Source organism: Cololabis saira, chromosome 17, assembly GCF_033807715.1.
Source record: "Cololabis saira isolate AMF1-May2022 chromosome 17, fColSai1.1, whole genome shotgun sequence".
Classification (NCBI taxonomy): Eukaryota; Metazoa; Chordata; class Actinopteri; order Beloniformes; family Belonidae; genus Cololabis; species Cololabis saira.
The window spans coordinates 28,137,576-28,150,821 of record NC_084603.1 but is presented as its reverse complement, the minus strand read 5'-3'; the positions used below and the strand labels follow the sequence as shown (position 1 = coordinate 28,150,821).

The 13,246-nt window shown below is 38.5% G+C and overlaps 1 protein-coding gene across 1 annotated transcript in view; it reads left to right on the top strand.

The window, feature by feature from the left end:
* The window catches only part of bcl2l11 (BCL2 like 11), a 42,560-nt gene extending 29,515 nt beyond the window's left edge, over nucleotides 1-13,045 (top strand). Inside the window, exon 4 of the mRNA XM_061744666.1 lies at nucleotides 8,642-13,045. Coding sequence (XP_061600650.1) covers nucleotides 8,642-8,797 — 156 coding nt within the window. The 3' untranslated portion in view covers nucleotides 8,798-13,045. The remainder of the gene's footprint in view (nucleotides 1-8,641) is intronic.
* The last annotated feature ends 201 nt before the right edge of the window (nucleotides 13,046-13,246 follow it).

The window sequence follows — 13,246 nt, the reverse complement described above, 5'->3', positions numbered from 1 at the left end:
ACAGCGGTTATTTCTGATTTTGCCTCCAAAACATCTGAAAATGTGTTTTCTGTTGTAAACGTTGGCAGGCAGCTCTGCAGCTCCTCCACTGGGGATTGGCTGAAGGAGCTGGTAGCCACAGCTAACTTTGACTGACATTTGGCAGGTGTCACTGATAAAAACAGGAGGTCCACGTAAAATACACAATTGAACAACAACAACAAAACAAAGATAAAAACAGCTAAAACAGTTTGACAAACCACATCATTACAGTATAATTACAGTGTAATTACCAGCTGGGCTCAGCGAAAGAACATGTGCATGCAGTAGACAAATAGTCCTTAATCCTAGCTTTAAAATATTCCATTCTTGGGATATAATCCAATTTAAAATGACTCTGCAATTTATACCAGGATGAGGGTGCGAATGCTTTGAAGACACGTTCCCCAAAGACAATTTGAGTGTTGTCCAGCAATGAATACAGCCTGTAGTTGCAATGTTTCAGTTTATTGTTTTAGGGTAATCATGACACAGCCTTGGCCTGCACATGTAGCACCGCTCAGGGAACTCAAAGGTGCTTGGAAGTATTAATAGAGACAAATGGCACAAGAACAGAATGTAGTAGTGTGCAATGACAAGACAGGTGGGTTTTCAGGGGTCACTGCTGAGGAGGATAAAGGGCTCTGTACCTAAAGATAAAGAAGTAGGTGTAGTTGATGGAGTGCAGAGCCTCAGCTTTTGAGAAAGGGCATTGAGCTGTATTAGAGGGCATAACCAGACTTTTAGAAGAGGAGCAAGCTTGGAGGATTTCCCCAGGAGTGGTAAAGGGGGATCACTTGTGGTTTCCCACTGCAGGAACTAATGTGGCGAGGCCTGACAGCTAATTCAGGGAGGCATCTCAAACAACAGCTTTTGCTCACATACACCCCCGTACATGATCCATTCCAGTTACACACACTAAGTTCATTGGGCTATTTAAAGGACAGGAGACCTGGGTTTGAATCCCACCTATGCTGGGTGTTTGTATCTGGGTCAGGGTGAGGCTTTGGTCGCATACTTTCACTACAGAACCATGAGCAAGAGACACATTACTACATAGTCATAAAGTCAGCTGTTGAGGGACCAGGGCGAACTGATGAGAAACACTGGGACAAAACACATATGAACTAGAGAGGATTATATCACACTGTGGCAATGCTACTATGCTAGCAATCCCTGTGAGAGAGGATAGATGCAGAAGATGTGGGGTCTATGTAGGGCTGGGCGATTTTGGACAAAAATAAAATCCCGATTTTTTTCTCTGAAAACCCGATTTTCGATTTCGATTTTTTTGGTAAAACTACAGAAGACAATGGAATAAATTTTTTCAAATATTTTATCTTTATTTTTAAAGAAAAATAGCAAACAAATTTCCCTATTGGGAATGAAGTGCAATTGAAAGATACTGTAAATCCTCCTTGAGTTTAGTAAAGTGACAACATTTACAATTTTCTTGACCAAACAAAGATGACTAGACGAGCTCTGTCTGTAATGCAGCCAGCTGCAAAAAAGGAAAATTGATTTTCCGATTTTCCTTTTTTTAACATCGTCTTGATTAATAAATCCGATTTAGATTTAAAATTGATTAATCGCACAGCCCTAGGTCTATGGATATATATATATATATATATATATATATATATATATATATATATATATATATATATATATATATATATATATATATATATATATATATATCCTTTGAAATACATCTTAACAGCTGAAACGTTTGAGTATATAAAAAAGCCCGTTTGTGTGGTGTGAGTGTGTCCTTGTTAGTGTAGTCCTGTTTTGAGAGCTATTTTTGAAACACAGTTGTAAGTTGTGGTAACCAGATAAAATCACATGAGCTTTTTGGAACAGGCTTACTCAGTGTTTCCACAGTGAAAAGAGTGAAACAAGAAGAGTAAGAAAACAGGATGAGAAATCCAGAATTAGGGATTTGTCTTTCTCAAAAATCTTAGAAAAGAATCCCCATATGATGTGGATATCATGTGAGTCACATTACTATTTGTTTTTACTGAATATTGAGACGCCACCTCTTCATTTTACTTTGTGTTTTAAAGTTGTCTGATAGTCACATTCTGTGAACCGTTTCTTGTCTGTTTCAAAGCTTACTTCAGGCTCCGATCTCCCCCGCCCTCCTATTAGACCCGCATTCACATTATCTTCACCGGATTATAACTTACAGGCAAGATGATGAAATAGGGACTGCTATTGCGTGGGATTCCTGCAGAAGTTACAGTTTAATCGGGGAAGTCTATCTAAGAGCAGGAATCCCTGACTGAGCCTATGGAACGTGGAGCAGGATGCCAGACTCACTGATCTCGGTTGACTCATCGTCTGTCTGGGTTTGGCACAGAAAGGTTTTACTACAGCAGAGATGACTCTTCAAGTGACCTGAGAAGATTGTAAAAAAAAAAATGCAATAACAGGCTAGATTATGGAGTCTGCCTCACCCTCTTTATCTATCTTTTTGGCTGATGTGGTTCCTCATTTGTTGGTACATTGACTTAATGTCTGACTGTATTCTCCGGTTGACTGATTATCCTCTAAACCGATTGGCTGAGTCTGTCTCTTCTTTTTTTGGACGTTTACTGCCTTTTTTTTTTCCATGTTTGCAACTTTTTTTTGTCCATTGCGTCATATCATAGCACTAAAGGGTGCATGTGTGCATGCGTGTGTCTCTGTGCTCTATGTGTAGTATCCCTGCATGCTCTGGTGTGTCCTGGTTGAATTACTCACTGAAGGCTTGCGAGGAAATGACTTGTAGTAGGATTTTTATTCTCAGATAATGGAAGGGGTTGTTTGAGGTAAGGGTTCAACTGAGGCAACGATTAGAAGATCAGCAATGTGTGTCTGCTTGTGCATGTGTACGGATCCCGTATCCCTTGAGTTTTTGGTACGACAGGTTTTGGCTTCATAGCTGACTCTCAGCCTGGAGTTTGTCAGCTGAGAATTACATCTGGTTCTAGTTTCAGTGGAAATTAAACCCCTGATCCTGAGTGAAACACCACCAGCCTCGCAGCTATCTCACCAGTTCTGTTGTTTACGTCGCGTTATCTTAGATGATGATCTGTAATCACAGATCTCCTGACATCACAGTTTGTACTTGGATAAGGAAAGCAGGATAAAATATGTTGATTTTATAAGTTTTGGAGTCGCTGGTAACGATGTCTTGAGGGCCATTTGAAACCAATCTTCATACTAAACTAAGCCAAGTCTTCTGGCTCAAACTCCATGTTGAAAACAAGTGATAAACATCAATCTTTTCTCAGCAAGTAAGCCATAAAGTGTCCTTTTCAAAATGTCAGTTGAATCTTCTGTGTCCTAAAAGTGTAAACAGGAAGCTTATATTGATTGATAAAATGAATCCAGTTATGAATAAAGAGGAGAAACCCTTTAGTAGACCACGTGGACAAATCAGATGTAAAAGGTGCAAAGGCTTTAACTACTTTCTCACTACTCCACATGCACTATATCGTCCTGTTATCATGTTTTATTGACAAGTTGCAAATATTGTACTATGTTTCAAAAGGAAACACCTGAAAATGCATTATTATAGAGAATCAAACAATAATATAATTCCTAAACGCCAATCAAGGTCTCAGTATTGTGCCAGTGTTACCATCTTTGCAGTGGTTTGCAGCGGTTGGTGAGGTGAGGAAAAGGTGCAGCAGCTCTGTTAACTTAAAACCCACAAACCTCGTGTCTGTCTTTAAACCCGGTGTTCAGAGGAGACAACACTGCTGCCTGCAAGTTGGCTTCAGCAACAGCCCTGTCAGAGCTTCCACACAACCTGAGAAATAAATCCCTGAAGAACAGCAGCAGATCTTTATTGCTTTTGTAAAAAGTTGTTATTCAGGTTGAAATCCAGTGCAAGGTTGTATTCAAAACAAAAAAGGTGCTTATATGTCGAAATGTGACATTGGTGTGCTCCCAAATAAAAAATGGAGGCTCACTTCATGCATGTTCACTTGGTCCCCGACAAATATTGATATGAAATGATGTTCAGGTTGTGAAGATGAAATTACAAAAAAATGTACATTGTAAAGAGTTAGCTCCTGACTTTACTGCCAAAAACAACTGAGAAGTTAGTCTTACCAGCAGTCAGTCTCTCTTCAAGGTCATTTGTTCCTCCACTGGTGTTTCCTCATCTGTTGACTTAGTTTGAAAGTTCACAAGGCGATTTACTGGGGGGAATATTCCCTAAAAGGAAGGAAAAATATCACATGTCCCGTCAGACTGAACTGAACGGACGTACCTCTTGGGCATTTTTCAAATTTTGTCATTCAGGGTAAAAATAGTTCAGTTTTATTTTTATGAGTTGGATTTAATTTAGGTTTCGAACCAAAAATAAAACAAACAATCTTGTGGCTTGTTAAGTTTAACTCTTGAGTTTTTCTTGATGCATCAAGTGCAGAATTGCAGTTTACATCAAGTGTGATTATTTACACTTCACATCAGAAAATATCTAAAAAAAAAAAAAAAAAAAAGATTCCTTCTTATAATGTTTAATAAAATCAAGAATAGCTTAGACTTTTTTTCTTCATTCAGGGTTTTAATGATGATGATCAAGATTGTCCAGCTGGTTCAGCTCTGTAAAGTCCACAACTTATGATTCACATTATCATCTACTCAACAAACCTTTCGTGACCATTTTCTGGCATCAGGATTGAAATATTCCATCATTGATTGGTCAGAATGCCTTAATTCATAGCTCGCTTTCCCTCCAGTGGCACAACTGACCCAAAACCATACCTTAAAACTATCCTCATGGCAAAACAGTGGCCCAGGATCCCCTCACTGTGGGAGACCACGCATCTGATCACCCATCTGATCATCCATCTGATCACGCATCTGATCACCCATCTGATCACGCATCTGATCACCCATCTGATCACGCATCTGGTCACCCATCTGATCACCCATCTGATCACCCATCTGATCACCCATCTGATCACCCATCTGATCACCCATCTGATCACCCATCTGATCACCCATCTGATCACCCATCTGATCACCATCTGATCCTTGTCAGACCGGCCAGGGCCATGTCTTCTCTTTACATTCTGGCATCTCTTTGGTCATCAGTGACCTGTTTGACTTGGTCTGAGCGAAGGACAAAAGAGGAAGTGGACTGTGATTCATTATAAGGCTCACGAACCACAGCGGGAAGCTTTTCCTTCACCTGTTTCCTCCCCTGGCATCAGGGTTTTTCTGTGGTTTCTGTCTCGCTTTTTGAATCAAACCACATTGCTTTGATATGCTTTTCTCACTCTGGTCCATAAAGATCCTGTTTTTTTTTTGGGTGCAGTCTGGCCCGGGGCGGGTGGATGCGTGCCAGTTGATGTCTGAATGGCATTGTGCAGTCCATCCGGCCTGGGCCGGGCTGGAAAGGCTGAGTGCCAAAACAGGACGTCCATCTTCCAATGGGAGAAAGAGAAAAAGAAAAAATGCTCCTGCTCTTGTAAATTGCTTAGCTGTTCCTGTAAATACTTAAGACCCAAGTTAAGATTTATATTCTTTATTTTTTCCATCACAATAGTAACAATTTGGTACAGTTTTGGAGACTTTGCACTGGAGATCTGTCAGACAGAATAAAACTATTATTTTGCTTAAAGTGTAAATGAATTTTAAAGGGATAGTTCCCAGGACTTGTTTTTAATATATTTGAGCAAAACCTAAAATATGTATCTTGCACAAGGTGACAAAATATGAGCAACATCTTTTGCTTGAGTTAAAAGCAAAAGTTACTGGTGTTATAATGGTGTTATGATGATTCTCAGTTCTCTTCTGGAAATCCCTACTAACCGGGTGTGCATCACCACGGAAATGTTTCTCTCTGTCCCGTTACCCCGGCGATGCTGCTGGAGGTGGAGGCTGAGGCCAGGACAAAAAGCCTGCATTTGCAGGGACATTGTGGGGAAAAGAAAACAAACACCTGTTACAGTCTAGAGCCAGTCAAGTGTGTCCGAATGACTTAAACAAGAATGTTGAAATAGAAAAACACACAAAAGACACACTTGGCATACTTTATAAATGCCTGTTTATATAGCTTAATTGAGGCTTAAATTGGGAGGAAACCTTCTGGAGTCCTAATCAAAACCCCAGCAGGGGATTTCAGTTTATTTCACTTTAATTACTTGTAGATGGTCATGTGTGTCATGGAGGACAAGCAGTGCACAGAACAGGCTGCAGGACAATGCAGTGTCAAACAAGTGATTATTCCTAGTTTGAAGAGCGAAATGTTGGTGAAAGCTGATGATGTGAGAAATCATTAAATGTGTCATTAGCCCTTTCCTCATTTGGACTTCAAAACCTGATGATTGTAAGAGCTTGTATTTAATTTGCTCTGGCACAATGCAACTGGATTTTCACTTGCCTTGCCTTCCCCAGCCAATGACAGCCTGTTATCTAACATGTGGCAGGTGTGATTGACAACTAAAGGGCCTCCCTTAGGCGCCGTACATTTGTAAACCTATACAAATGTTACCAGAGGCATTTGGTCTGTGGCCAGGTTCCTGTCAGGTTTTTGACTTCTCTTTCGATTTAGTCACTATGCATTTTATAGACCAAATGAACTGGTATTAATAAATGTCGACTGGCATTTCAGTTTCCATCACGGAGTAGCTTTAAGTAGCTCCAGTTTTGATTTACATCCCTAAGTCATGTGTGAGACTGCATTAAATCACCATTTTCATAGCTTAGGGTCATTATGCAGACATATCCAATATTAGTTGAACGGCTGTCAGCAGCTGGATGTCTGTTGGACTGGATGGGGGTCCTTTAACACCTATTTCAGTCAGTCAGCCAGCTGTCAGGAAATCAATTATGTTGTCTTTGTGCGACATCACAACGCTGACCTCAGTTCTACGTGAAGAAATATAGCGCTTGACTCAGCATAGGAAGGAAAGAAGGTGCTCCCTGAGCGGCTGCCAGCAGAAAGTATTAGCAGAGATGTTGAGCTGCCTCCGTATTCAGGAATGCTGCAGAAGATTACTGGTTGTCTAAACACAGTATAATGACTGATTGAGTGTTCAGGATAAGTGTTCCAGTGAGAGGAGTGTGACACCTGTAATCCAACACTTTTATCAAAGATTCGTTTGTTCTCTCACTTCTTCTGACCCACATTATCCTTTTGTTTTGGACCAAACACACAATAGCTTGCTGATATTGAATGTTGCCGATATGAAATGATGTCCGACATGATCGAACATGTCAAGACTGTTGCTGCCACAAAAAAAGCGTATCTTGCATTCATTGCTTAAGTATGTTCAAGCATGTCTGCTACTTACACTACTATCATGGTTGAAATAAATGGTTGAAATAAAGATTATTTGAATTGAATCAGGATAGGATATTTTACCCACATTTCATATACTGTGGGTAAAATAGTTAAAATAACACTGTCAGGCTTATTTTTAGTTATTACAGTGGCAACAAAAAAGTATGTGAACCCCTTTGAATTTCTCTATTCATTTTCAATAATATTTTAAGTCACAAAGATAGACAAACAAATACAATTGAACACATAACACACAAATAATCATTAAAAAAATGTATTATACATTCAAAATGTCAAACTTTTGTTTCATTAGTCCACAAAAAATGTTCACAGAAAAAATGTGGTTTGCCAAGGTGTTTTTTTGTTGTTTGTTTTGGCAAACTCCAGGCTTCCTTTGTGGTCTTCTGCCATGAACAGTCTTTTCAGTTACGTGTAGTAGATTGAGGAAAACAGACACTTCTCTGTTCCAGTGATGTCTTCAAGCCTTTAGCTGTTACTCGGGAGTGCTTCTTCACCTAATTGAGTATTCTGCTTTTGAGGTCTTCTTCTTTGGTGTCTTTTGTCAATCAAATTAGCTCTAAGCCACACTTCCAAACTTACTTCATTCATTGGACTCCAAGTATTCAAACTCGTGACTCCAGTTAGCTTTGTTTGAAGTAATTAGCCCATATGTTCAGAATCTTTAAACAAAGTTGATTGCAAGGGGGTTCACATAGTTTTTCGTCTCTATGCATGACGATGAAATATTGATACAATGGGAGATGAAACCGTCAGACAAACCCAAAGTGATGACAAACAGAAGACACACTGCAGGTAGAAGTAGCATGCGCTCACACCTGTTGATGGAGACTGTAAAAAGAGAGTTGTGGCAGGAGGTTGAGAACTATACTTACCCGCATCCTGTGGATGGAAACATACTGTGAGTGCATATCCCTTTGATTTTCAGACATCAAGCATTCTCTGGGTTTTTACATGAACATTTGATACATTTGACAGGACATTTTGTGACATTGCAACCTACCATCCAGACACTGGGGCAAACTACTCGCACGGATCTCAGAAACGTTGTTGACTGAGCACGGTGTTCTCTGAAATGTTGTGGTCAGCTGACAGTAATGAAGGGAACAAGGGTTTAATCTGATTAATAAAATCTTCTTGCAGCTGGAAGGGCAGGAACTAGTGGGCTACTTTTTTCTTTTTGCCTAAAGTTAAATGTAAAAGGTTAAAGTAACCTTTACCAAATGGTTTGACAAGCACAGCTTTCATCACATTTGGTGAAATAATTTGCAACACATTTGTCATGACTATTTGTCCATGTGCTTTCTGTTTCAGGGAGGGGCAGCTAGACACAGGCAGGATGTGATCCCTCTGAACTTCATGCCACACAACCACCAGGAGCCCGCCATCGTGCTCTGCGTGAGCCTCCTGCTCCTCCTTATTGGGCGGATAGTCTACTTGCAAGGCAACAACCACGACCCTCAGGTTTAGCCTTTGGAAAACCCAGCAGACGTAGCATTTTTCTTTAATATGTTCATGTGTTTTTACAGGATGTCCATTCTTAAGTCCCCTTTTTTGCTTTTGGGAAACTAATTTTTACATTTTTCACTCTTTGGACACATTTTTGTGAGCGACTCTAAAATGCTTGGATTTTTTTTCATTTTTGCACCGCTGTTTTTCCTTCATGGCTTCTGATTCTTCGCCTGCCACCAAAGAGGCAAAGTTTTGCACTAATTTCTAACACATGGGTGATCCTTTCACGTTATATAAGCCACTGCAAAATTACGCCTGTGGAAATTCAAATGTGCCTTGTACAGTTTCCTGTTTACTTGTTTTTTGGCTTCTTTCAGTGCTTTAAAAAAAAAAAAAAAAAAATGAATTGTACAGATATGATGAGCTTCCTCGAGGATCAACCTCTGAGACCCAGGGTTGTTAAAGTAGATGGGTCCAAGTTTGCAAAATGTTCCTCCTTCTTTACCCCACCAGTGCTTCCAGGATGCAAATGCACTCTTGATGTTAAAACCCAGCATGCAATAGACACATGGGCTGTGTGGGAACCCACTGGATCAATGTTTCCATTATTATCCAAGATTTGTCACTGTACTTCCAAACTACTGTTTTATTGGACAATTTGTGTCTTAAAAAAGCACGCCTGCCTATCCATGCATCGTACATTGACGAGAACTGATCGCACACCAGCATTTTAGCCTTGAAATGAATCGCATTGTGGTTTTTTGAGCGTTTAATTAGAACAGGTGAGATGTCATGGAATGAGATGGGTTTGCCAACCAAAGGTCCAGTTGGACCAGTGAAATAATATTTTGTAATGTGAGTTAAATAATCAGCATTTCTATTCCTTGTTTTGGATGGGACTAATACCTGTCATCTGGATTATTATCACTGTCAAGGTACTTAAAATTAGATGGGTCAAGTCTGTATTTTAAATGAGGATTACATCAAATTTTTTTTAAACCCCTCAATTGTAGACTTTTGTTTTTCTAGTAAAACTGCCAACTATACAGTATGTTTTCATTCTTGTATTTCACAGTTGATCAAATAATAATTTTTTGGCTCAGCCATAACAGCTAATGTTACCGTATCCGAGGTCACCATTCTTCCAGGCTTCAATTTGGACCGATAAAATGTTGTCTTTGGTTTTAATACCCAATATAGCTACATGGACTAAAAAATGGTGCACTAAGGCATAAAAACACAACTTCTCCGTTTTCCATGTTGAATTTAGCATTAAAACAAATATTTTGCACATTAAAAACCACAAGTTTAATCATTACTGTACTCTTTAATGCAATAATGTAAACTCAGTAACTGTTACTAAGATTCCCTGCTAGCAGTGACGTTAATGGAAAAAGTCAACAATGATATTGGTCATTTAAACCAGTAAATAGTGTCATTTCTTGCTGCCCTAATGGAACGTTGTTCTATTGTAATTCTTTCTACTGCTTTTACCATTTGTGGCCAGACTGAAAGCAGCTGGTGAGTTTTGGTTTGATGACAAGGTCACGTTTTCCATTTATTAGCAATGATTCACACCCCGCCAAGTCTCTACGGAGCTGCCAGATTAATAAACACTTAAGAGGTTTCTGGACAACGACCAAACATGACTAATGCGGAGTCAAGGAAGCTTCTTTTCATCGCTGACTGGTTAACATTAACATAAAAAACGGTGGCGATACGGGCACACGATTAAATATTTTTGTGCAGATTATTGAAATAATAGTTTCTCCTGTCATGAAAAAAATCCACTAAAATAGTTGTTTCTGTTTTTAATTTATGAATTCTAATATTTCTCACCACTTCACACCAAATGATGGACACATGAACCTTGTGGGAACCCACTGGATCAATGTTCCTATACTGAACACACACACCCAAAACTCTGTTACTGTAAATATGTTGATATTTCCGATAGTACTGAAAGTATTGCAATGGACAATAATTATTGAAGGAAAGATAAGCCCAACATACTTCATAAAGAAAAAGTTTCTGCTTGGAAATGTTAGAAAAACATTGGGTAAATTTTTTAGAGGTGGGGAAGTTTATCAGATGTAGATTATTAGCCAAATGTTCCAGTCACTGAAGTGTCTTATTAAACATAAATACTTAAGGCGAAGCCTGTGTTTAACATTTGTTTGGCTTTTCCTTTTTCTGTATTTTTTCGGGAAAACAACCAAGACAAGTGGGGTTTACTTTATTCTGCTGGTCCTGAAGTGGCTGTAATATGCGCATTATATTACACTATATATCATTTATATTTTATTGCAACTGTTTTTGTGTTTTTTCAGGTTTTATTAAAAGAAAAGTCATTTGAGATGACAATCAGTCTGATTACATTTTGACTGCTCTTATAACCAACATGCATTCACTTCACTGAGTTTTTCTAGTGAATATTGAATCCCAAGCAGTGAATGAGATGCCCCCCAACTACTTCTGCATTTAAAACATGGTGGGTTTATGTTTGTCATGCTTTGTTGACAGAGCCACGCCAAATTTAAAATACAGTAATGTTTTCTTAAAATTCATTGGTGCAGTGTTAACACTGACAGGAGAGTTTGTGTACAACTGTGGTTTTTGATGTTGGTTTGGATGGTACAACATAAGTGTTTACAAAGGTTGTGTTCAGTTTAATTTCTATTAGTCACAAAATCAAATCAGCTGGAATGAGGGGCTGCTCGAGCCTGACTGGAATAAAAATGTCATTTTTTTCTTTTATGGTACAGTGGGTGACATATATTTGAATAGGAAAAATGTAATAAATAAAGTGCTCTTTATTGCTCTTCAGCCTCAGAGCGTCATTTTAAGTTTATCATGTTGTGAAGTATTATGGCAAAATATAAAATGTAAACATATCTGTCATTCTGTTCAAAAAGCCATCAAATTGATCCACATCTAATACAAATATTATAACAATCTTAATGTCACCGGCCAGAAACAGGTGTTAGGCATGTACAGATTTCAGTAGCAACATGAAAAGCCCCAAACACTTCACTTGAGTCGGTTAAATGCTGCTGGGTGCAGAAAAAATGAAAAAGCACCCGCAGAAATGCATTAACAATGTTCAGCATGAAACTCAACAAATGGAAACCTTTTTGTTCATTTCATCCAGATTTAACTTTACGTTGTATCAGACTACTACCTGACTGGCTGTATTTGCTCATCGCTTGTCCTCTCTTGTAGAAGAAATTGATCGTGTATCATAATGTGTATCATAATGTGTATCATAGTGATTTTGTTTGGAAGTGCACAAGATTTGTCTTTCTTTGCACCAGAATTCAGCTGCTTTGCTTTTCCTCTGCTGTGACACTGAGAGCGCTGTGACTGCACGCTGATTTCTGATATTGTGCCATGTGAAACCAACAACCTCATTTTGAAGTACTGTATTACAGCTAGTGTTAGAGGGGAGCATGGCAGGGAGGAAACCGAAAGATGAGTTACCTTCTTCTGAAACTGATATGGAAACCTAGCAATGTGCTGATTCTTCGCCTGTTGCCTGAAGGCGTTAGAAACACTTTTATGACATTCAGGGTTTTATTGACTTGCAGCAACACTGCTGGAGCTGCTTTGCGCTGCCAATTTCTATTTCTCTTGCTTTTTAGAATTAGTAGGAAGTCAACCAAAGTCCTTGATTTACAATTATGAGATAAACACAATTGTAAGTAGTTGGATTTTTCTCACGGGTGTTTTATACTTTTCTTTTAAACCTATGATCCTGTTTTAATCTGTGCTTACGGATAAAGGTATATACTTGAAGTGTCACAAGGAAAACTGCCCTTTTCCATTATTCATTCAACCAAAACAATAGTAAAACTTTTTGTGGAACAGAAGAGATAGAAAAATGTTCACCTTACTATCTGACATGCAGGAAAAATAAAAATATGAATATATTTTAATCGGTATGAATTAAATGTTGAGACACATGAAGCTTAGGGGACGCTGCTGTTTGTTCTTTTGCTGCAAATGCTGTACAGGAATGCATCTGCTGAAACATATTTGTGCCATAGCCATAAAAAAAGAAAAAAAAAAAAAGATAATGACTCCAGATGACCCAGTACAACTGTAGCAACATACTTCTCTTTTTTAAACTGTGTATATTCTTCTTGTACACTGAAATATTGTAATTTTGCAAATTGAATCGCTTTAAAATGATTTGAATTGCTGTAAATAAGCCCTGGACACCTTTTTGCATTAAACTGAATGAATGATTCCTTGTTTGGTGTGAGTTTTGTCAGAATAATGTGGTATCTTCATTCTGATTTTGTAGTCATTTGTATTGATTAAGTTTGATGTCTTTAAAAACAAGCTGCTGACTTTCTTAAGTGTTTGATTAAATCAAGTTTGTATTTTTAAAAAGGTAGTGTTTTTTTTTTAAACCAGCTTGTATTGAGATGTAGGATTTATTTATTTTTTCTAGAAATGAAGTTG